The sequence below is a fragment of the Macaca nemestrina genome, chromosome 11 (genome assembly GCF_043159975.1).
Source record: "Macaca nemestrina isolate mMacNem1 chromosome 11, mMacNem.hap1, whole genome shotgun sequence".
Classification (NCBI taxonomy): Eukaryota; Metazoa; Chordata; class Mammalia; order Primates; family Cercopithecidae; genus Macaca; species Macaca nemestrina.
Window position 1 is genome coordinate 35,774,440 of NC_092135.1, and position 26,552 is coordinate 35,800,991.

General features: G+C 37.5%; 1 protein-coding gene across 1 annotated transcript in view; it reads left to right on the plus strand.

The window, feature by feature from the left end:
• LOC105498647 (histamine N-methyltransferase-like) overlaps positions 1-25,267 on the plus strand; it is a 50,080-nt gene extending 24,813 nt beyond the window's left edge. Inside the window, exons 3-6 of the mRNA XM_071072677.1 lie at positions 11,626-11,733; positions 12,765-12,895; positions 15,551-15,644; positions 24,388-25,267. Of these exons, the coding sequence (XP_070928778.1) occupies positions 11,626-11,733; positions 12,765-12,895; positions 15,551-15,644; positions 24,388-24,743 (689 nt within the window). The 3' untranslated portion in view covers positions 24,744-25,267. The remainder of the gene's footprint in view (positions 1-11,625; positions 11,734-12,764; positions 12,896-15,550; positions 15,645-24,387) is intronic.
• Positions 25,268-26,552: the final 1,285 nt, after the last annotated feature.

Genomic DNA, 26,552 nt, shown 5'->3' on the forward strand with positions numbered 1-26,552 from the left:
CTTTTGGTTGGCAAGGCATGATTACTCACGCCTGTAATCCCAGCACTTTGGGAGGCCAACATAGGCAGATCACCAGAGGTCGAGAGTTCGAGACCAGCCTGGCCATTATGGTGAAACCCCGTCTCTACTAAAAATATGAAAATTAGCCTGGCATGGTGGTACGTGTCTGTAATCCCAGCTACTTGGGAGGCTGAGGCAGGAGAATCACTTGAACCTGGGAGACAGAGGTTGTAGTGAGACGAGATCGCACCACTGCACTCCAGCCTGGGCAACAGGGCAAGGCTGTCTCAAAAAAATAAAAATAAATATTTTTGTCCTTGTTGTTTTATTTTAAAGAAAGGTTTTTTAAAGAGAAGTTTAGGGTTTGCAGATAAATTGACAGCAAGGTACAGAGATTTCCCATACAACCCCTGCTCTCAAGCATGGATAGTCTCCCCATTATATATATATTCCCTCCCAGAATTACAGTCTGCTACAATTGATAAACATTCATTGACACATAATTACTAGAAGCTCATAGTTTACTTTAGGGTTTACTTTTGGTGTTGTATTCCATGGGTTTAAACAAATGTATAATGGCATGTATCCACCATTATAGTATTATACAGAGTAGTTTTACTGCCCCCAAAATCATCTATGCTCCATCCCTTCACCTCCACCCCTCAGCCCCTGGCAACCACTGATCTTTTCACTGTTTCCATAATGTTGTCTTTTCCACAATATCATCTAGTTGAAATCACACGGCATGTAAGCTTTTCAGATTGGCTCCCTCCAGTTAATAATATGCATTTAAGTTTCTTCCATGTCTTTTCATGGCTTAGTAACTCATTTCTTTCTTGCGCTGAATGGTGTTCTATTTTCTGCATGTACCACAGATTTTTTGTTTGTTTGTTCTTTTACTTATCAGTTTATATGCTGAATGACACATCTTGGTTACTTCCAAGCTTTGGCAATTATGAATAAAGCTAATAAACATCTATGTGCAGATTTTTGTGTGACTTATAAGTTTTCAACTCCTTTGGGTAGAAACCAAGGAGCTTGATTACTGAATCCTATGGTAAGATTATGCTTAGTTTTTTAAGAAACTGCCAAACTGTATTCCAAAGTGGCCCCAGATTTACCTTTCCCACCAGCAGCGAATGAGGGTTCCTGTTGCTCCACATCTTTCCCAGCATTTGTTGTCATTAGTGCTCTGGATTTTGGCCCTTCCAGGTGTGGGATGGTATTTCGTTAATGTTTTAATTTGCATTTCATTGATAGCATATGATATGAAATATATTTTTATATATTTATTTGTCATCTATATATCTTCTTTGGTGAGGTGTTTAGGTCTTTGACCCAATTGTTAATTGTGCTGGTTGTTTTCTTGTTGTTGAGATTTAAGAGTTCTTTGTTAACTTTGGATAATAGTCCTTTTTCAGATGTGCTCTTTTCAATTATTTTCTTTCACGCTTGTCATCTCATTCTCTTGACATTTTCTTTTGTAGAGCAGAAGTTTTTAATTTTAATAAAGTTCAGCTTATTAATTATTTCATAGATGATGCCTTTGGTTTCTATCTAAAAAGTCATCGCCATACCCAAGGTCATCTAGGTTTTCCTCTATGTTATATTTTAGGAATTTTACAGTTTTATGTTTTACACATAGTTCTATGATTCATTTTGAGTTAATTTTTGTGAAGGATGTAAGGTCCGTGTCTAGATTCATTTTTTTGCAGGTGGGTATCCAGTTGTTGCAGCACCATTTGTTGAAAAGACTATCTTTGCTCCATTGTATTGCCTTTGCTCCTTTGTCAAAGATCAGTTGACTATATTTATGTGGGTCTATTTCTGGTCCCTCTATTCTGTTCCACTGATCTATTTGTCTATTCTTTTGCCAATACCAGGCTGTTTTGATTAATATGGCTTTATAGTAAGTCTTGAAGTCAGGTAGTGTCAGTTCTCCAACTTTGTTCTTCTCTTTCAATATTATGTTGGAGATTTTGGGTATAAATTAGTTTTTAAAAATACATGTCTCCTATTTCTGAGGGATACTGAAAAGCAAATCATATAGAATACAATGTCAAGGAATATTTTATTTTATGATTTTATATCTTACGGATATGTATATATACACACACATATTTATATGTACATATGTATATATTCTGAGGGAAAAACTCAAACTTTTTCCTCTGCTGTCTCACCACAACATTCTACACTGAAGACTTCTATGACCAAATGCATGAGGTTTTTTTCCTCCCAACACCAAGCAGCAGATACCATTAGGTATCTTCCAATTCAATTCAATTCTGATGCCGTCTTCCTGAAAATAATGTCAGATCCCACAGGTTGAGGGCCCAGTTCCACAAGGACTGTCTCCTTTTCAGACACCAGTTGCAAGTTTGGGCCTCCAGAACTTCTGAGCAGCCAGCTTCAAGTTGAGGTTTCCACAACTCCTCTTTGGGTTTGATTAATTTACTAAAGTGGCTCACAGAACTCAGGGAAACTGGCTTACATTTGCTGGTTTATTATATAGGATGTTACAAAGGCTACAGATGAAGAGATGCGTAGGGTAAGGTATGAGAGAAGGTACACAGACCTTTCATGCTCTGCCTGGCTATGCCACCCTTCAGGAGCCTACACATGTTCATTATCTGGAAGCTCTTCAAATCCTGTTCTCTTGGGCCTTTTATGAAGACTTCATTGGATAGGCATGACTGAAGCATGGACAACCATGCAGTAATGTGATTGGACAAAAAGGTTGCAATCTAATACTGATAGACTGAGTGGGGAAACCCAGTGAGGCCTATCTGTTCAGATTCTTCTTGGCCTCTCTGTGCAGCATTAATTCCTCTAGAATATGGGACAGGACCTCCTCTGAAACGAGGTCTTATGACCCTCAATCAGAAAGGTGGAAAAATGTTTTAGTCCTGTCTTGTGTAGGTGAAAGGTTTTCTGAGGTCTGCTCCTGATGCCAAAAGCACCATAACATTATAATAAAAGACTATTAGTAAGGGCTATGGGAATCATAAGCCAGGAGCCATAGATAAAAACTAATATATATAGATATAAAATAATATCACACATACTGATATATGCATATACATGCATTTTTATAGATACATATATGTATGTAAATAGAAGTAGATATTTATATAGCTAGCTATAGATATAGATGATTGTATTATTTCTTACATATATATAACAGTAAGAAATACTAATACCTATTATAAAAGTAACACAGGGCAGGGCCAAGATGGCCAACTAGAAACAGCAGTGTTTGGAGGCTGCCATCGAAAAAAACCATAATAAGCTTGTGAATACTTCACCAGCAACCGAAGCATCCAGATTCTCTCATCAGAACTGACTAGGAGGCTGGCATGAACCACGAAGAGAAAGAAGAACAGTGTGGTGTGGCGGCCCACACGACAGCCCCATGGGATGGGGGAGTCCTCTCCCACCAGCCAAGAGAGGCAATGGGTGAGCGTGCTTTTTCCACAGAACTGTGCAACCCACCGATTGGAAGATCCCACTCGTGAACCCACACCACCAGGGACTAGCGTCCCAACCCAAGAATGCACAGACTCTTAGCCTCTCAATTGGAGGGAATCTGCTTAAGCCTACCGAACTCCTGGAGGGAGGGGTGACCAGCACTGGCTGTGGCTGCCTGCTGTCAAAGCTATTTGAGCTCCTTGGGGGAGGAGCAGGAGACAGCACTGGGATTCACATCTGCCTAACACAAAGCTCCCTGGGCAGGAGAAGGGAGCTTAGCCCCAGGCTGTGCTTTTCTCCTGCTGGAGAAAGGGAGGCTGGACAGCTTGGTCCCAAGACTTGTCCCTCCCAGTCCAACACACTGGCTGTGGCAGTCTGTGGCCAGAGTGCCTCTTCAGACCCTGACCCATCCTTCCTCACTGGGTAAGTCTTCCCTACCCGAACTCCAGTAACGCCAGCCAGAGGCTCAGGGACTGAACCCGAATCTCCCTGGGCCTGAGTCCCTATGGGGAGGGATGGCTGCAGTCTCTGTGGACCAGCAGACTTAGCCTTTCCTCTTGGTAGTTCTGAGGAATCCAGGCAGCCCAGACAAGTGGGTTCCCCCCAAGTGAGGCACTGTGTTCAACAGGTCCTGTTCCCCATGCCACCCAACTGGGTGAGACTCTTCAATTAGAGGTTTTCAGACACCCTATACAGGAGTGTTCCTACTGGCATCAGGCTGGTGCCCCTCAAGGTCAGAAGTCCCAGAAGAAGCAGGCACTCAACTTTGCTGTTCTCCAGCCTCTTTGAGTAACATCTCCAGGCACAAGAGTGAACCAGATAAATAGGTCCTGAAGTGAACCCCCAGCAAATGGCAGCAGCCCTACAGAAGAGGGACCTAAACACTGAAAGAAAAACAAACAACAGAAAGCAACAACAACAGCGTCAACAACAACAACAAGTCTCCACAAAAACCCTGTCCAAGGGCTAGCAGCCTCAAAGACCAAAACTAGACAAACTCAAGAAGTTGAGAAAATATCAATGAAACAATGCTAAAAATCCAAAAGGTCAGACTGTCTTTGCTCCTCCAAATGATTTCAATGTTTCTCCATCAAGGTCACAGAACTGGAGGGAGGATCAGATGGACAAATTGACAGAAGTAGGTTTCAAAAGATGGGTAATAAAAAACTACACAGATCTAAAGGAGCATGTTCTAACCCAATACAAAGAAGCTAAGAACCTTGATAAAATGTTAGAGGAATTGCTAACTAGAATAACCAGTTTAGAGAGGAGCATAAACAATGTGAGGGAGCTGAAAAACACAGCCCAAGAACTTCCTGAAGCGTACACACGTATCAATCGCTGAATCAAACAAGTGGAAGAAAGGATGTCAGAGTCTGAAGACCACCTTCCTGGAATAAGGCATGCAGATAAGATTAGAGAAAAAAGAATGAAAAGGAATGAACAAAGCTTCCAAGAAATATGGGACTTCATAAGCAGACCAAACCTGCAATTGATTGGAGTACAAGAAGGAGATGGAGAGAATGGAAACAAGCTGGAAAACACACTTCAGGATATTATCCAGGAGAATTTCCTCAACCTAGCAAGACTGCCAACATGCAAATTCAGGAAATACAGGCAACATCATTAAGATACTCCATAAGAAAATCATAATAAGATACTCCCCAAGACACATATTCATCAGATTGAAGATTAAAATGAAGGAAAATTGTTAAGGGCAGCCAGAGAGAAAGGCGAGAAAGGCCAGGTCACCTACAAAGGGAAGCCCATCAGACTAACAGCAGACCTCTCAGCAGAAACTCTACATGTCAGAAAAGATTGCGGGCCAATATTCAACATTCTTAAAGAAAAAAAAATTCAACCTAGAATTTCATATCCAGTCAAACTCGCTTCATAAGTGAAGGAGAAATAAAATCCTTTCCAGACAAGCAAATGCTGAGGAATTTTGTTGTCACCAGGCCTGCCCTGCAAGAGCTCCTGAAGGAAGCACTAAACATGGAAAGGAAAAGCCAGTAGCAGCCACTGCAAAAACACATCAAAATATAAAGATCAATGACATTATGAAGAAACTGCAACAACTAGTGTACAAAATAACCAAACAGCAGCATGATGATAGGGTCAAATTCACACATTATGATACTAACCTTAAATGTAAATGAGCTAAATGTTCCAATTAAAAAGACACAGACTGGCAAATTGGATAGAGTCAAGACCCATCAGTGTGCTGTATTCAGGAGACCCATCTCATGTGCAAAGACACACATAGGCTCAAAATAAAGGGATGGAGGAAAATTTATCAAGCAAATGGAAAGCAAAAAATAAGCAGGGGTTGCAATCCTAGTCTCTGACAAAACAGACTTTAAACCAACAAAGATCAAAAAAGACAAGGGCATTACATAATGGTAAAGGGAACAATTCAACAAGAAGAGCTAACTATTCTAAATATATATGCACCCAATACAAGAGCACCCAGATTCATAAAACAAGTTTTTAGAGACCTACAAAGAGAGCTATACTCCCAGACAATAACAGTGGAAGACTTTAACACCCCACTGTCAGTATTAGATCAATGAGACAGAAAATTAATAAGGATATTCAGCTCTGGATCAACTGGACCTAGTAGACATCTGCAAAATCAACAGAATATACATTCTTTGCAATGCCACTTGGCACTTATTCTAAAATCGACCACATAATTGGAAATAAAACACTCCTTAGCAAATGCAAAATAACTGGAATCATAACAGCATCTCAGACTACAGTGCAATGAAATTAGAACGCAGGATTAAGAAACTCACTCAAAACCACACAATTACATGGAAATTAAACAACCTGCTCCTGAATAACTCCTGGGTAAATAATGAAATTAATGCAGAAACCAAGAAGTTCTTTGAAACCAACAAGAACAAAGAGACAACCTACCAGAATCTCTGGGACACAACTAAAGCAGTGTTAAGAGGGAAGTTTATAGCACTAAATGGCCCTATCAGAAAGCTTGAAGATCTCAAGCTGACACCCTAACATCACAATTAAAAGAGTTACAGAGGCAAGAACAAACTAATCCAAAAGCTGGCAGAAGACTAGAAATAACTAAGATCAGACAAGAATTAAAGGAGATAGAGACCCAAAAAAACCTCGAAAAAAAAATCAATGAGGTCAGGAGCTAGTTTTTTGAAAAAATTAACAAAATAGACAGACTGCTAGCTAGACTAATAAAGAAGAAAAGAGAGAAGAATCAAATAGACACAATAAAAAATGATAAAGGGGATATCCCTACTGACCCCACAGAAATACAAACTACCATCAGAGAATACTATAAACACCTCTACATAATAAACTAGAAACTCTAGAAGAAATGGTTAAATTCCTGGGCACTTCCCCCCCCCCCCCCCCGCTCAATTAAGACTAGACCAAGAAGAAGTGGAATCCCTGAATAGACCAATAACAAGTTCTGAAATTGAGGCTGTAATTAATAGCCTACCAACCAAAGAAAGTCCAGGACCAGATGGATTCACAGCTGAGTCCTACCAGAAATACAAAGAGGAGCTGGTACCATTTCCTCAGATACTATTACAAGCGATTGAAAAGGAGGGATGCCTCCCTAACTCATTTTATGAAGCCAGCATCATCCTGATAACAAAATCAGGAAGAGACACAACAAAAAAAGGACACTTCAGGCCAGTATCTCCGATGAGTATCAATGGGAAAATCCTCAATAAAATACTGGCAAACCGAATTCAGCAGCACATCAAAAAACTTATCCACCAGGATCAAGTTGGCTTCATCCCTGGGATGCAAGGCTGGTTCAACATACACAAATCAAAAAACATATTCTATCACATAAGCAGAATGAAAGACAAAAACCACATGATTATCTCAATAGATGCAGAAAAAGGCCTTTGATAAAATTAAACATCTTTTCTTGTTAAAAACTCTCAATAAACTAGGTATTAATGGAACATATCTCAAAATAATAAAAACTATTTATGACAAACTTATCCAACCAATATCATATTGACTGGGCAAAAGCTGGAAGCATTCCTGTTGAAAACTGGTACAAGACAAGGATGTCCTCTCTCACCACTCCTATTCAACATAGTATTGGAAGTTGTTGCCAGGGCAATCAGGCAATAGAAAGAAATAAAAGGTATTCAAATAGGAAGAGAGGAGGTCAAATTGTCTCTGTTTGCAGACAACATGATTGCATATTTAGAAAACCCCATTGTCTCGGCCTAAAAACTTCTGAAACTGATAAGCAGCTTCAGCAAAGTCTCAGGATACAAAATCAATGTGCAGAAATCACAAGCATTCCTTTACGCCAACAATAGACAAACACAGAGCCAAATCATGAATAAACTCCCAATCACAATTGCTACAAAGAGAATAAAATACCTGGGAATACAGCAAAAAGTGATGTGAAGAACCTCTTCAAGGAGAACTACAAAGCATTGTTCAAGGATGTAAGAGAGGATACAATCAAATGGGAAAACATTCCATCCTCCTGGATAAAAAGAATCAATTTTATGAAAATGGCCATACTGCCCAAATTGATTTGTAGATTCAATGCTATTCCCATCAAAATGCCATTGACATTCTTCACAGAATTAGAAAAAGCTATTTTAAGTTTCATATCTAATCAAAGAAGATCACATATAGCCAGGATAATCCTAAGCAAAAGGAACGAAGCTGGAGGCATCATGCTACCTGACTTCAAACTATACTACAAGTCTACAGTAACCAAAACAGCATGGTACTGGTACCAAAACAGACATAGAGACCGATGAAACAGAGACCTCAGAAATAACACCACACATCTACAACCATCTGATCTTCAACAAACCTGACAAAAACAAGCAACAGGGAAAGGATCTCCTATCCAGTAAATGGTGCTGGGAAAACTGGCTAGCCACATGCAGAAAACTGAAACTGGACCCCTTCCTTACACCTTACACAAAAATTAACTCAAGATGGATTAAAGACTTACATGTAAAACCCAAAACCATAAAAACCTAGAAGAAAATCTAGGCAATACCATTCAGGACATAGGCATGGACAAAGACTTCATGACAAAAATGCCAAAGGCAATTGCAACAAAAGCCAAAATTTACAAATGGGATATAATTAAACTAAAAAGCTTCTGCACAGCAAAAGAAACTATAATCAGAGTGAACAGGCAACCTAGAGAATGGGATAAAATTTCTGCACTCTACCCATCTGATGAAGGTCCAATATCCAGAATTAACAAGGAACTTAAATGAGTTTATAGGAAAAAAACAAACCACCCCATCAAAAAGGGGGCAAAGGATATGAACAGACACTTCTCAAAAGAAGACATTTATGTGGCCAACAAACATATGAACAAGTTAGGACCAAAAAACAAAAGCAGATGGACACTAAAACAACAGGTATAAAATGGAAATGTCCCTGACAAACACGTATGGTCACCCTACTTATGAGGTCAGAAATAGATTTTATGTTCTAATTGACTCTTAAGGAAATAGTTGCATTATCGCCTCTTCTTAAACTTAATTTATTTTTGCTAGGAATCCAGCACACATGGGCTTACACTCTACAGGCTGTTATGCAAACCAATGGTTTCTGTATGTCAATTGTGATTCTAGCATTGTGTCCTCTATCAGTGCCCCAGGAAGAGGGACTGCCTGGCTGTGAACATGTTCCAGATTGTGCTAGATATATTTTGCCAACCAGGCCAACCTGAAATGTCTAAGTCCATCTTTGGAGGAGAGCTCATCAAGCCCTGAGGGAATATAATTGCACTTCAGTTATCTTTTTCAAAATGTCAAATTTGAGATCCTCAAATTTTTCATTTAAAATGTGTGACTAGGTTAATATGAGGCAAGAACAGAAAATTTTGGTCTCTAGTCTTTTGGGGGCAAACTAGAATCTATTTCCCATTAGCCCACAGCTATTCTTATCAGGCTTTTGTCTTAGTTATCTTTTTTCCCTTCAAAATGGTTGCTGAACAGAAGAATTAAAGGTTTTTCATGTCTTTTTAGTATTTGTTATCTTTGTACTTCTTATATGAAGTAGTTAGAAGAACAAATATTGTAGATTTAGACCAATGTGACTTAAACTTCAGGTATATCAATATCCCTTGAATGTCAACATACTCAAATCACCTAATCCAGTTGGGAATATTAATAATATCATGGAACTTGCTGTCAGGATTAATGAGATGTTCCAGGTGAAGAGCCTAGCACAGTGTTTAGCAATTAGTAGGTGGCCAATAATAAATGGCAGCTATAGTTATCAATGAAGAAATACATGATTTTAAGTAGGTAGGGCTGGCTGTGAAGAAAATGGTCACATAAGTGACTTCATACTCTATTTCAGCTTCCTTCCCACTCTTCCTCCTTCCCTCCACACGCACCATGTATGCCATCTCCTATTGCCAGTACTTGGGACTCTCATATGCTCCTGGACCACTGTCTTTTCCTAGTCTAGCATCTTCTGTTCCTGGTTTATTTTCCTCATCTGTTTCCTTCCAGACCTCCCAGTCCTATGACCTCTGCTTTTGCTTCCTGCCATGTGCAACCTTGGAAAGTTTCTGTTAATGTCATTTATGCCAAATGTTAAAGACTAACATCATTTTCCTATGCTAATCTTGCCAGGAGGTATTTCCATTTTAATGAAGGTCAACATCATAACGTAATTGAATAAAAGTGCAAAACATAAGTTGGAGGTATCAGCAATAGGGAGAGAAGAAGTATTTTCAAGAGATGGACTCAAGATAACAATAAAAATAATGAACAGCTAACATTTATTCAGTGCCAACTTTATTTTGCACTGTGCATTATATGCATTACTTCATTTAACCCTCACAACTAATAAATTAGTTACTATTATTATTTTTATTTTTCTAATTAAAAAAATGAAGCTTGGAGAGGTAAAGCAAATTGCCCAAAGTCGTATACACCGAGTAAGTGAAGAAGACAGGTTTAAAACTCAAGTCCATCTGATTATTGTCATCTCTCTTACACTATCCCTTACAGGCTGAATTTTCACCAGGGCACGTATCTACTGACCCTTCTTATAATCATTCTGTAGAGCCTAGTGCAGTGCCTGAAACATGGTATAATATGAATAATATATATGAATAATATAATTATTATATTATATTCATATAATAATATGAATAATATAAGTATGAATAAATATCTGCCTTGCTCATAGTCACCTCACCATACCTTTCTGGAATCACCTCTTGCTTGGAGGCCCTGCCTTGCTCCATATTCTAAGAAATCCAGACTGCTAGTAGTTCCAAATACACTCTTTTATTTTCTGCGTGTGTGTCTGTCATCTTGTCCCCTGTATCTGCAATCCCTCACTTCTCCCCAGTTTCTGGGCTAACTCCCATTTACCCTGAGAGTGACAGAGTTCACGAGTGATCTTTCCCCATGAAGCACCATCACGCTGGCCTCATCTCTCGTCCTCTCCCCACATGTTCTCTTCCCCTTTCCTACCTTGATTCAACTGAGCCAGGGCTATTTCTGTGTCTGTGTCACAGATAACAGTGTTTATAAGGGCAGATATCTGACATGTTTTTCTTCTTTATTTTACCTGACTTATTTGTACCCCTTTTTAATCTGACTTTTTTTTCTTGTACTCTTCTGGCCTAGCCTACTCTACCAATTCTGAGGTGCATTTTTTTTTCATATTTTAATACCTCTGATATTGTTATGCTGTCCAGTTGATAAAATCTTAAAATTATAATTGACAGTGGCTTTTTTTATAACTTGGTGAAACAAAAATAAGGGTTAATTTCCTTCTACAAGGTTGGTTCCTAAACCAACCTTAAAGAGCTTATGTTTAGTGGGTTACAGCAAAAGTTCACAAACTTTTCCTGGCAAAGACCAACAGCACCTTTGATTTGATGAAATATAGTGATAGATGTTAAAGGTCATATGAACGAATGAATGGCACTCACAGCCCTCCTTGAGTCACATTACTATGCCTACTTAAAACCTAGCTGTTCAGCATCACAGGCCTCATGGCGGGGCAGCAGTTGAACATTATTCTTTATTTATGCTAGGCTTTCCTAGTAAAGGTAGGGCAAATAATAAATCAGCTAAAATTGTTTTTAATCATTTCTTGCTGGAATGATGTGACCTGTTCCATATGTTTATCTTCCAGGTGAAATTGATCTTCAAATTGTCTCCAAAGTTCAGGCTCAATACCCAAGGGTTTGTATCAACAATGAAGTTGTTGAGCCAAGTGCTGAACAAATTGCGAAATACAAAGGTACCTGTAACTCCTGGTCCTCTACCCCAGATCCTATCCCAAAAGACTTAACTCAAATAGTTCCCTTGAATGATTAATAATATAGTTACTGTGGTATGCTTTTCGCAAGCTTAGTGGGAGAAGAACTGAATTAGTTCTTGGCAGGCATGACTAAACATCTCAAAATGTGAACAGTGAATAATAAACTCCCTTTTCTATTGACACTTAATCCATTCCCCAGTTGTCACCAATGATTACCTTTTGATGTTTATGCTTAGATAGAGATTCATTCATTGATCCAGAATTATTTAAACCAACCTTAAAGAGCTTATGTTTAGTGGGTTACAGCAAAAGTTCACAAACTTTTCCTGGCAAAGACCAAATAGTAAATATTTTAGACTCAGAAGGTCAGTCCAGTCTCTGTCACAACTAATCAACCTGCCATGTACCACAAAGGCAGCCAAAAAAAGGTAAACTAATGAGCGTGGCTGTATTTGAATAAAACTTTATTTGTAAACACTAAAATTTGAATTTCATATCATTTTCACATATGAAATAGCATCCTTCTTTTGTTTTTTTAAATCATTCAAAAATATAATGACGTGAAACATGAATGGCAGTGACACAAAGTCAGGAAGTAGAACAATATAACTTTTTAGCTTGCAGTTCATACAAAAATAAGTAGCAGGCTAGATATAGTCCCTGGACAGTGGTTTGCCTACTCCTGAATTATACAAACATATCATCTCTTTCCAATTCACTTTCCATTGATAAAATTCACCAGTTGATTCTTCATTAATACTAAGACAATATAGCCTGTGTCTGCCCAGGGTTCTTGTAATTATTTCTTACTGACTCTTTCTTTCACCTCTAATTTCATTAAATACTAGAAAAAAAACAGTATGAACTCTCTGGTCTCCCAGACATAAGAAAGAAAAATGTTCTTTCTATCTGTTTGTATATAACATTGATTACATTAAAATTATATATGGAAATGGGTTCCACATTTGCAATTAAAATTGATGGTGTGTCACCTCTTCTCTGTATTTTAGAGCTTGTAGCCAAGACATCAAACCTTGAGAATGTAAAGTTTGCTTGGCATAACGAGACATCATCTGAATATCAAAGAAGAATGTTGGAGAAAAAGGAGGTTCAAAAGTGGGACTTTATTCATATGATTCAGGTAAGAATATGTATTATAAAAAGAAGACTTTTCATATATATATGTGTGTGTGTGTATATAATGAATACCTACTATTCTAACTTTCAAAAGGAAAATGAAAATCTTCTGATTTCTAATTTTACAAGTGACTATGATATGCCCAAATAAAGGATAAAGATGTTTATAATACTAAGATTCTCTTTAACATTCAAAAAACCAGTTTTCTCTAATCAAAATACATCTACAGTTATCCATTGTTAAAAATGTTGGCTTAATTCTTATTTCTTTTTTTGAGATGGGAGTCTCACTGTGTCACCCAGGCTGGAGCATGGTGGCATGATCTTAGCTCACTGTAGCCTTAACCTCCTGAGCTTAAGCAATCCTCCCACTCCAACTTCCTGGTTAGTTGAGACCACAGGTGTGCACCGCCACACCCAACTAATTTTTTTATTTTTTGTAGAGCTGCGGCCATACTATGTTGCCCAGACTGGTCTTGAAATCCTGGGCTCAAGTGATCTTCCCACCTCAACCTCCAACAGTGTTGGAATTATAGGTGTGAGCCACTGCACCCAGTCTTTAATTTATTTTTATATCATTGAATGTTTATATAGAGATTTGAGAATGATAACATCATAACATATTCTCTAGTGACTCTAAAGGTTTGGGTGGACCAATGTCCCAGAGTGTTTCTGTAGTGGACATATCGTCGAAGGGGCAGATTAAATGATGCCTCAGTTCAATAAATTTGTACTTCCATCATCCAGATCCAACAAACTGACTCACACATGTTATAGAAAAGGAGTGACTATTAAGTAGGTAACATGGGGCTGGATTTCCAGAGATAACTAATATTTCTGAATAGCATAAGGGATGTATGGGTTTTGGAAGCTGGTTACCATCGGGAAATGTACATATTTTGGCAATACCACTTGATTAACAACAAAACACTATTTTTCTTCCTGGTCTACGATAGTCACCCCAAAAGAATAAACTTACTACAAGTCAAAGGAAGAAATACTCCGATTTTGTCATATACAGGCAATTCTATGTCTCTGCTTCTTTAGCTGATGAAATCTTTTGCCTGTCAGGTAGTACTTTTCACTGTCCAGGATGCCAAGATATTTCTCTACCAGATTTGCTTTTGTTCCCACTTCCTCACATAACTGTTTTATAACTCCCCTCTCTCCTTACTACTCCTGCAGTCTCTCCCAGATCATTCGTTCTGAACCGATGACCTCACTTCACAATGTATAGAGAAAATAGAAACTACGAGATAGAAACTCATTTTTCACCTACTAACTTTGCAAACATAACTGCATTTGTGCACCATCTCCTTCTTCCATCTTACTGCAAAAACCTCCTTTTATCAAAAAACACTCCCTCTGCTTAACCCTGGATCCTATTCTTTTCTCTGTTATAAATGTTTTGATTTCGGGAATCAACTTCTCTTTCCTATTTCTCTTAAAACTTCCATGTTTATTCCTTCTTTCTTACAGCAATTCTGTTTCCCTCTGCATCTCTATCCTGTTCTTCTCTCTCCATCTCTGTCTATGCCCCATTTTTCTGTGCAGCATCTGTGCCTCTCTATTACTCACTATAGTCCTCACACACTCATGATACTTTTACAACCTCAATGTCAATTCAGAAAATTTCACTGTCTTTGAGAAAAATTTAAGGGATCTTCTATGGGCCACCTCTACATTTCTAGCCAGGTCATATTGCAGATTATTAGTCATCATATTGATTTGCTATATTTGGGTACCTGCCTATGGTCCCTGTGGTGGAAAATGTGGAGTGTGGTCCCTAAGATACCATGAGCCATGCACAGGTCAGGTCCATTTTATTTCATTCATTCATATGAAAGAAGCATAGCTAAAGTACTTTTCTTTTGTGCAATGAGTTCTCTAAGGACAGGCTATTTGGAACATTGAATTCTTGTCCAACAAAGTTGAAGATGAGATATAAGAAGTGTCTATGGGGGTGGGGTCCAAAGATGCCAGCCATGGGGAACAATTTCCCATTGTCAATACCTAAGTCCAAGCTCTGTGTTGGGTAGAAAGGCCTGTACTTCACTAGAGATTGGTCCATAATTATTAAAAATGGGTGGCCTGACCCCTAAACACCCTGTGGCCAAGCAGATAACCTCATGCTTTATTTAGTCCAACTTCTTACAGAATCTGTCATCATCAGAGCCTGTCACATTTTCTGTGATTTTAAAAAAGCATCTGTGAGCATATGGAGAAGCTAGTGCAAAGGGCTTAATTGTAAAGCAACGGTCCATGAAATGGGATCTGTTTTTATGGTGCCGAAACCATTTTCTCCCAGAAGAACTGCAATTCACGAATTATAGAATAGGCATAGGATTCATGTCCCCATGTGGAATGGTGACTAAGTGTCTCCAGCTATAAATGTCTATGCTATGGAAGCCAGAAAGAGTAAATTTAAAATCATTTGACTCTAGTTGAACAAATACCATACTTTTCCATTTCCCCAAATATTTTCTCACATTATTGTTCTATGTCTTCATGCAACGTCTTTTATTTTTAAATTTCTTAAGTGTTTTCTTCAATAAAAATTAACTCAACTAGAAAATCAAACTTTCTAGGAGCATCTAGCCCAAGCAATAAAGACTTCAACATAAAGAAGCATCTCATTTCTCTTTTTCCTCATTTCTAGATGCTGTATTATGTAAAAGACATCCCCGCTACCCTGAAATTCTTCCATAGTCTCTTAGGTACCAATGCTAAGATTCTCATTATTGTTGTGTCAGGTAAGTTATTTTCATTCAGCCTGAATTTAAAAACAGCAATAGTACATGTATGCATGGACCCCTGTGTTTGAAAGAAGCTTATGTATTTTGTCTTCATTATGAAATTCTTGCCTTGGCCTCTAATCATCACCAGCTAATTTTCACAGTATTAGGGAAGTTATTCACAACAGTTCTCAATTTAGAAGGTATAATGGAATTAAACATTTGTTTATTTCTTTCTTTTGGTAAAATATGTCTTTCTCTTCTATATAAGAATCCTTTTTATAAAGCTTAGAGTAAATTCAACTGACAAAAGATTTTAAATGAGACCAAAAATAGTAAACGTTTATTTTACCTACTTTGTGCCATTTGAATGTTTCTTTTCCCTCTGTGATGTTTATTAATAAATAAAGGTTTAAGTATTTCAGATATCATCAAATTTAATTAACTTGCATTCTTAGAGCCATGATCAACACTGCTTGCTATAGGTTTTTTCAAATGCCTATCAAAAACAGTTCATTTGTTGTGTTTTGTGTTGGTGTTTTATTTCTAGCGAGGCATGTGAGCATGACCAGTTGCTGGCAGGGATCTAGTATCACACAGAGAACACAAGTAAACATTTTTAGATAATGAAACATTGACATTGTTGAGGACAGTATTTATGACTTCTTTCATTCAGCAATCTTTATCGATTGTCCACCAGTACTTATGGGTTGATTTTAGATACACAACAGACTCTGTCTCCCTAAAGTTATACCAGACCCCATACTTGGGCACTGTATGTCAAAAAATTGATTTGTTCTTAAATATGAAGAATTGCTTTAAAGATGGCAAACATGGTTATAGCTTGTAATCCTGGGTTTGACCTTATGTGAAAGTTTGGCAATAGAGAGCTCCTATGCACAACCTCTCCGCCAAGGGAACATTTAGATACACTATTTTTATCTCTAATTCATTAAAAATACTCATTCATGTGGGAGAGGTCTCACTTCCCGTTTAGAAGGGCTTATGGAAACTGGATTCATCTTACTAACCTCTCTCTGAACTAATAAAGTGCTATGAACTGCATTTAGAATTGCAAAGTAAACTTAGTTATCAACATTGTAGGCAACCTATTCTTGATGATATTCATCAATCATATAGAAAAAGTATTGTAGACAGAAATAACAATTCATTGAGAAGTCATATATTTTTTATCTTAGAATATGTTTCATCTCAATGGTAGATCTAATCTTTTATTTATACTTGGTTTATTCCAACATATTTTCAGAAGTTAAGTATCTGAGCACCCAAAAGTTAGCTATCTATGAGTGTATATTACCAATAAGACAAAGCCAGCCTGAAGTTTAGAAGGGAGCATGAATAGTCCACATGCAACTGAGAAGTGACTAAGTGCCCTTATGGCTACAGTATTCTGCTGGCTGTGTCATGAATGAATTAATTGATGATTATTGGCATCAAGAAGCTTGAAGACCAAAATGAACTCAATGAAATGTGTTGTATGTTAATACATGGAGCAAGAATACTGAGGCACTTCTAGCTATGTGAATTTGGTCTCTGCATCTCAGTTTATTCAAGGGCTATTTCTGGATAACCATATCTGCATTATGTTACATCTTTTCATATATGTGGTTCATGAGTACCATCTGTAAATAAACACTCATAATTTAAAAAATCAAAAGAAAGGGAGTAAAGACTCAAAAATCAGTTAGCTTTTTTTGAAAAGTATTTTGAGTCAAAAATTATTTAATCAATGTATTTGATGATGGAAATGTTTTATTCACTTTCTCAATATGCAGTTAACAATTCTTCATTACTGCTTATAGCACAGGAGACAGCTATTCCAAAGAGGAAAACATTGTTAATAGACATAAGAATGCAATGAATAACATTTGACAGATTATTAAAGAGATTTTGATGATCTCCTTCCTTTACCATATGCACTTCTTAGAAGAGATTTACACAGCTATAGCCATCCATTTTTTCCTAAAAGAAAAACCACTTAGCAAAAGTAGAAGAAAGATTTAGATATTTTATTTGGGGTTTTCTGCTTCTCTTTCTCCTAAAGCTAAGAATGTCTTGGCTTTTTTTGCCTCTATTTGTCAGAATGCTAAGTAAATAAATTAATTAAATATAAGTTAATTTTTTTAAAAAACCCGCTTTTCACATTAATGATTACTTTGCAGTGAAAAATAATTCTACCTGAAAAGAGAAATAGAATTGTGAACTATGTTGATCATTGTCATCAATTTAGTATAACTGGAATGTCCCCAGATTCTCCAGTCCTATGGGCACGTCATACTTAACTCTTAAACATCCAGAGTAAATGATGGAGCTCTCATTTCAAGTAACTTGGGTAATCCATCCCCTCATCACCATTCCTTTACTCCTGAGGATTCCTGAGGTCAGACTTAAATGCTCCTGATGATTGCCATCCACTGCCTGCTCCAAGTTCAACTTTTGATTTCTTCTCTCTAAATCTTTCATGTACTGCAACTGCCCTTTCTCATCTTATTTCACATTGCCCTAAACATGGACATAGTCCTACCTCCTTCCTTCTCCAAAACACCGTTCTTGCTTTTGACAGATGTTGAGACCTGTGGGGGAGAAAGAGGAACAAAGAACAGAATTCAGCATTAAGGTCCCACTGTGACTCTTTCTCACCTTTCTCTTGCTCAGTCTGGACTCCCTTCCATTGAACCTGCTCTCATAACTTCTCTCAGCCTTCCCTCATATCCTCTTAGTTCAGTGCTGAGATGCCACCTCCTCACTTTCTATTGCAACCCTCTTTTTTAAGTTTTATTTTAAGTTCGGGGGTACATCTGAAGGTTTGTCACATAGGTAAACGTGTCCAGTGGCAGGGGGGTTGTTAAACAGATTATTTCATCACCCAGGTATTAATCCCACTACCCAATCATAATCTTTTCTGCTCCTCTTCCTCCTCCCACCCTCCTTCCTCAAGTAGACCTCAATGTCTGTTGTTTCCTTCTTTGTGTTCATCAGTTCTCATCATTAAGGTCCCACTTATAATTGAGAACACGCAGTATTTGGTTTTCTGTTTCTGCGTTAGTTTTCTAAGGCCAATAGTTTCTGGCTCCATCCATGTCCCCGGAAAAGATATGATCTCATTTTATTTTTTTATGACTGCATAGTGTTCCATAGTGTATATGTATCACATTTTCTTTAACCAGTCTGTCACTGATGAGTATTTAGGTTGATTCCATGTCTTTGCTATTGTGAATAATCTTGTAATGAACATTTATGTGCATGTGTCTTTATGATAGAATGATTAATATTCCTCTGGGTATATACCCAGTAATGGGATTCCAAACTATACTATAGGGGGGTACAGTAACCAAACAGCATGGTACTGGTACAAAAACAGGCACATAGACCAATGGAACAGAATAGAGAAACCAGAAATAAGGCCACACACCTACAACCATCTGATCTTTGACAAAGCTGGCAAAAACAAGCAATGGGGAAAAGACTTCTTATTCAATAAATCGGGCTGGGATAACTGGCTAGCCATATGCAGAAGATTGAGGCTGGACTCCTTCCTTATACTCTATATAAAAATCAACTCACTATGGCTTAAAGACTACCCAAAACTATAAAAACCCAGAAGACAACCTAGGCAATACCATCCTGCACATAGGAACAGGCAAAGATTCCATGACAAAGACACCAAAAGCAATAAAAACATTGGCAAATGGCATCTAATTAAACTTAAGAGCTTCTGTACAGCAAAAGAAACTATCAACAGAATAAACAGACAACCTACAGAAAGGGAGAAAATATTTGCAAACTATGAATTTGACAAAGGTCTAATATCCATCATCTATAATGAACTTAAATTTACAAGAGAAAAACCACCCCATTAAAACGTGGGCAAAGGACGTGAATAAACACTTCTCAAAAGAAGACAGAGATGTGGCCAACAAACATTTGAAAAAAAGCTCAGCATCACTGATCATTAGCAAAATGAAAATCAAAACCACAATGAGATACCATCTCATACCAGTCAGAATGACTGTGTATTAAAAAGACAAAAAATAACAGATGCTGATGAGGTTGTGGAGTAAAAGGAACACTTATACATTGTTGGTGAGAGTGTAAAGTGGTTCAACCACTGTAGAAAGCAGTATGGCAATTTCTCAGAGAGTTAAAAGAAGAACTACCAGTTGACCCAGCAACCCTCTTATAGAGTAGTTTAATTCCCTTTTATTCTATTTCTGTCACCTAGATAAACCTGTGCATACATGAACTTGGCTTAACAACAATACATTTCCCTGAGATAAATTATTTTGCTCCCCTCCCTGAGATGAGCCTCATCTCATTCACAAAGCATCAGAAGAAGAGTTCAGTTCATGTCTGTCTCCCTCAGATAAGGTATATGATGAAGGTGACTGTAGTTTCCTATTTTTAAAAAATAGCAATAGTTGCTTTGTTATATTAACATACCCAATACAAATATATTGGTTAGCTTTTGGAAAAATAGATAAAATCTAGTTTCCAACATTGGGAACAAATTTGATCCCAAGAAATTTCCAATCAGACATTTTCATATCGATGTCAGTGAACAAAATAATTATTTAAACCCCATTTTTCATTCACTCGACAGATTGAAACATTTCCTAAAGTTGAATATTGACCTAGAACTTGGAATATCTATACCACATTGGTTTACACTAGGTTCTGTTTTTATCAAGATTCTTTGGGTCACTTTCTCAGTGGAATTTGCCTCATAACTACCTAAAAGGGAAGATGCTTCTGTGTATGTTCATTTGTTGCAGGGTAATATTGTCATCCATAGCTGCTCTGCAATGCACAAAACTGAGTACTCATGGTATACAGGGAGGCATATAGGGAGATTCATCTCTGTTCCTAGATCTTTGTAAAAACTTTAGCACAGAGACAATACTCAGTAAACATGTTTTAATTGAACTAATTGTTTATTATTTCTGCCCTATGATATCAGAACTACAATAAGCTCTGAACATACATCCAAGGAAAAAGAGCATATTTCAGCTAAAACTGACTTGATGAAATCAGAGAACACAGGAATCTCTGGATATTTGCAGATGGAGTTTAATAAATAAGAATCAAAGACTCAATAAAAAAGACACACACACACACACACACACACACACACACACACACACAAACACACAGAGCAAATGGAAGCAGCCAGACAAAAGCAATGAAGAACAACTAAAACTAATTAGGGAAAGAAAAATAAATTGAAATCAGAATTAAATGACAACATTTACTGGTCAGCTTATTGAAATTTATGTTGCTTGATGGAAATCAACCTTTCCTCTGTGTTTGTAAATATCTATTACAGAATTACCCCAACTCAAGAGATAGTCATTTAGTGATAACTAGTAGAAGTTCCTGATAATGGAGATGAAAGAAATTTGATCTGGGGATAAAAAAGAAGAGACATAAGAACAAGAGAGTTGGATTTCTTTAAAAAAATGTGGAGTATCCCACAGTAAAATTGTATCAAATAAATGTTTTTTCTGCAAATGTTATAGCCAAACATCAATTGGGAGGGTTGCTATTTAAAAGGCAGCCTGTCTGGTTAAGGGAGATGAGCCAGAAGGAGATCACCGAAGCTTTCTGTGTGTCCTCTCCTTACCTGAGTAAGGAAGGAGGCAAATCATTGTGTGTTATTTTTAATGCAGTGAAAAAAAAATCTGGTTTATATCATGTTGAAAACAAAAGTAACACCATATGTTGTGCCCACCGAGAGCCATTATAATGCATCAGTCTGGAAGTGCATAATTGCTCAGCTCAGAAATGGCACCAAGTCACATCACTGACACCAGCACATTTTCTGCAGTTAGTGTTTGGTTCTTTTTTCTCTGCCAGGTTAAAAATATAATAATGATGTTAACAGAGCCTCTCTTCAGCCACTGAAATGCTGATTTTCTTGTCATATCTTGTTTGCCGGCAAACTCTTATTTAGGAAGACAATTCACTGTCTTTGGAATAAAAGATTTTTTAATAAATGCTCACAACCCTCATTTATTTTCATTGAATGGAAGTTTTATTCTTTCTACTTCATTCCAATTCCACCTTCTCCTAGAGCATATCCTACAGTTACCTCCCCCTCTTCTGAAATATAAGTAGAACATCAATTATCCTAGGCTATTTATTATTTAGCCTATTCTTTGTCTTGGTTCATCTCTTGGGTTGAATTAAATCTGGGAACTTTAGCTTAATCCATGCATGAGAGTCAAGGGTCTTTGAGCATTCTATAATCATATGCAGAACTGTGGGGGTATGTATTGTTTGTGTATTTTTCTGGAGAGTCAGTTACTCTCACTAAATCATAAAGGGGACTTGGGAACCAAAAGTAGCTCAAGACATTTAATCCTAGAAGCACAAAGAAAGTATAAGTTATCTCTTATACTGCTTTTGCCAAATCCAGTTTAACACTTCAGTAATGTTAACTAATGTGTCATGGTTCTAAGGGCCTTTACTTTATTAGCTCAGTGAATCCTTGTAGCAGTCTATGAATGAATTATATTATCACCCCTGTTTTACAGATGATAAAACTGAGACACAGGTTCATAAAGTTGGTAAGAGGGAAAGCCAGGCTTCATACTCAGGCAATTGGGTTTTAGAGACCATGCTCTTTATTACTGCCTGTACTGACTGTGTATGTAATATGCATGTATTAGAAGGCCTATAAATAGAAATTCATTATTATTGTAGATTTCTGAATAGCAGGTTTGCTTTTTTAGTCTCAAGATTACGATCAGTGGAAATACACTAGCAGACTAATTCATGTATTTTATAAGCACTTATTACACATCTTTCATCTGCTTACCATTGTACAATAATTCACTTAAATTATCTCATGTAATGCTTGTAGTTGTATTCAAGGTAAGTAAGATAATCCGCATTTTACAGATGAGGAAATTTAAGTTCTGAGAGGCTCATCTCACAAGCCTCATCTCATTCATAAAGCATCAGAAGAAGAGTTCAGTTCATGTCTGTCTCCCTCAGATAAGGTATTCCGTAGCTTCTCTGCAGGGTTAGAATTTCAGTTAAATACTACAAACATTGCTAAAGGGTATTCTGAACTTGGGGACAAGATTTATAGAAATCCACCTAGTTTTTTTTTTTTTTTTTTTTTTTTTGAGACGGAGTCTGGCTCTGTCGCCCGGGCTAGAGTGCAGTGGCCGGATCTCAGCTCACTGCAAGCTCCGCCCCCCGGGTTTACGCCGTTCTCCTGCCTCAGCCTCCCGAGTAGCTAGGACTACAGGCGCCCGCTGCCTCGCCCGGCTAGTTTTTTGTATTTTTTAGTAGAGACGGGGTTTCACCGTGTTCGCCAGGATGGTCTCGATCTCCTGACCTTGTGATCCGCCCGTCTCGGCCTCCCAAAGTGCTGGGATTACAGGCTTGAGCCACCGCGCCCGGCGAAATCCACCTAGTTATTGTCAGTCCAAGGCAGCATCATTTTTTTATATAGAGAAGAGAGTAAAAAATCATTTATTTGAGTAAATCATCATTACTGTGCTCTTTTTTTCCATTTTAATTTTTACTATTAAAGACTCTTGTCTGAATTCCAGACTAACAACTACCTTTCTCATGTCACCACCTGAATGTCCACTAGGTATCTCAAATCTATATTCCTGAAACCAGAGGCCTGATGATACAAAATTGCTCATCCCTCATTCTTCTCCTCTCCAATAATGGCAATTCTATCTTCTCAGGCCCCCACGCAGAAATCACTGCGGTCATCACTGATTCTTCCCATTTACCCATATCCTACATCCAAACTGTTGGCAAGCCTTGTTGGATCTAGGAGTATAATACATAAAAACTCCCACCACTTCTCTTCACCTCCCAGCTCGCTGGTCCGTGGGACCTGCCGCCACCTATCCCCAGGTGATTATAGTAGCCTTCTCACTGTTCTCCCCACCTCTGCCCTTATGCTCCAGTACTCTCTTCTCATCTGTGTGGCCAGAGTGACCTTATTAAATGCATATTGAGTCATCCTCATGTGCTGTTCCATACAGAAACCATGTTTTGGTAGTGAAGTTGAAACTGAAATTAATTTAAATGAATGCAACTTAAAATTCAGATCTTCAGTCACACTTGAAACTCAAGTCCTAAGCCACCTTTCAAGTGCTCCACAGCAACAAGTGGTGAGTGGCAATCCTGCTGGACAATGCAGATATAGAACGTGTCCATTGGTTCAGAAAGTTCTATCAGACAGCATTATGGTGGTTTCCCATTGGGCCCCAAGTGATCTGGTGCCTTCATCCACTCCCCACCCCTAATCCCTCCAACCTAATCTCCTTCTCCTCTGCCCTCACTCATTCAGCTCCAATTTCACTGGCTTCCCGGCTAGTTCTTTAATGGGCCAAGTATCATCCTGCTTCAGGTCCTTCGCAGCTGCTCATCTGTCTCCTGGAGTCATCTTCCCCCTGATATCTTCATGGCTTGCTGTCAGGTCTCTGCTCAAATGTCAGGTTATTAGAGAGATTCTGTGACCACCCTAGTTAAAACAGCAACCCATCAAAGTCTTTAACTCTCTTAGCACTTATTCAGATTACTTTTTCATTTAGCATTTATCACCATATATTTACTTATTTTTCTCTCTCCTCCCCTACTCCTTGAAATATGAACTGCACAAAGGACAAGATTATTATTTTGTTCTATTCTAAGCATCTAGTGTACTTTCTGGCAGACTGCAAATGAAAGAAAGAATAAATGAAAGCATGAATTGTGTTTTATTGCACAGGAAGCAGTGGCTGGGACAAGCTGTGGAGAAAGTACGGATCACGCTTACCCCAGGATGACCTCTGCCTATATGTCACATCAGATGACCTCACTCAGATGCTGGACAACCTAGGGCTTAAGTATGAGTGCTATGACTTTTTGTCCACCTTGGACATATCTGATTGCTTTACTGATGGTAATGAAACTGCAGATCTGCTTTGGGATTTTTTGACTGAAACCTGCAACTTTAATGCCACAGCACCACCTGATCTCAAAGCAGAGCTTGTGAAAGATCTACAAGAGCCTGAATTTAGTACTAAGAAAGAGGGGAAGGTTCTTTTTAATAATAATCTGAGTTTCATAGTGATTGGGGCATAACTATCAATCACAAAAGTATATTCAAAAATTATATTTTGAACAACTCTGATTGCTCATTGATATCCATATTAAAATTACAAACACCTACATTAATGTAGATAAAGCACTGTTTGGATATGAGAAGTAGTGAACTCCAAGACATTATTGGACTTCCATTTGGAATCATATGGGACATTGCTGGTCTTATCCTGTCCCTCCTCCAGGAAGAGAGACCACATGCAGGCTCAACATAACATAAGCTAGAAAAATTAGATGACCGAATTTCTATGGCATATTGATAATAAAATTCATTCCATTTGCTGATTGTCTGAAATTTTTCTAGAATAATAATAAAATATATACTATAGATTCTTTATTAGTGACGTATGCACTTATCAACACTTTGAACACAAAGCCTGTGTTACTGATTTGGCCATTTTATGAAGAAATATTTCTCTTTGTACATTCTTCTATTGTACTTTTTATCTCATTTTTATTAATTTTTAAGAGTAAGCACCTTTAGAATATTAAAAATTAATTCTTTATCATGTGTTGTCATTTCTTCCCATTATGTTTCTCTTGTAATTTTATCTGTGAATTAATAGCTTTTTGTTTGTATTTTTGATATACTGAAGTTTTCTATTATATTCAGCCAAATTTTTTAAAGTCTGGGCTTTGACACATTTTAAAAGACCTTCTAAAACCAAGGTTTTAAAATACTAACATTTTATCAAAATAATATTATAGTTTTGCTTTTTTTAAAAAATGTAATCTTTAATATGTTTGAAATTTAGGTAAGTATAACAGTGAGAACAAACTGTTTCCCCTCAAAATAATAGCCAGATATATAAACAAAATTTATTGAAGAACAAAAAAACACAAAACTAAAACCTGTTCTAGCTTAAAATGCACCTTTTACCAGATTTCTAGGAATTGCGTAAATGCAAGGTTCTAGAAAACCTTCAATGCATTTTGATACTTTATAGTTTCTTATGTCACTCTTAAGACCTCCTGTGAGACCAAGAGTCATTTGGACTGTAGGATTTCAGGGGGGGTTTGAAAACATATTTGATGTTTCTTATTTTTAATAATAACCCTCTATCATTTTTTACATAAATAGTACATAAATTTAGATAAGTAAATAGCTAATTTAATAATTAATAAATAAATATTTTAAGTATGTAAATAATTAGTACTCCCTGTCAGAAACAAAACAAAAGTAAGGTTTTACTAAACAGCTCATGAGCCCTCATTCTACCAATGAGGAAGCCTTCAACCTGGTGTGATACTCACTCTTTCATGTAATAGGGCTTCCATGTAATGCTGATGTGTAATCACTCTAAAAACTTAAACGACCCCTCTCAATCACTTAGTTTATCCCCAGGGAATATACTGGCATAGAGAGCCTATTTACACTAATAAGCTACCAAGCTTTGTTGTTCATAATAAGTAAGACAGACTTGCATTGCTCTCTCTTTTTTTTGGACAACTTCATCAATGCTTTTTGAATTATACGTTCCAACAAATGAAACGACAGTTCTCCAATCAGATTCCTGAGTATGAACACTGAATCATTAATCATACTGATATGTACTACTGACAAAGGAAATCTGTGAGGCACATATGATTGATGGGTATGGGGCCATGAAGACCTGGAAGAGCTTCACCAGAAATATGGAAATCAAGACTTTACAGAGTCTTTTGTATAAAGCACACGTGCAAAAACAAACAAAAATAGAACTAACAATCCTATTGAAAGATGCAAAACAATTGCAGTCCATAGATTGGTGTTTGTAAATATGGCCTTTTTCTCGTCCTTGTTAAACCTTT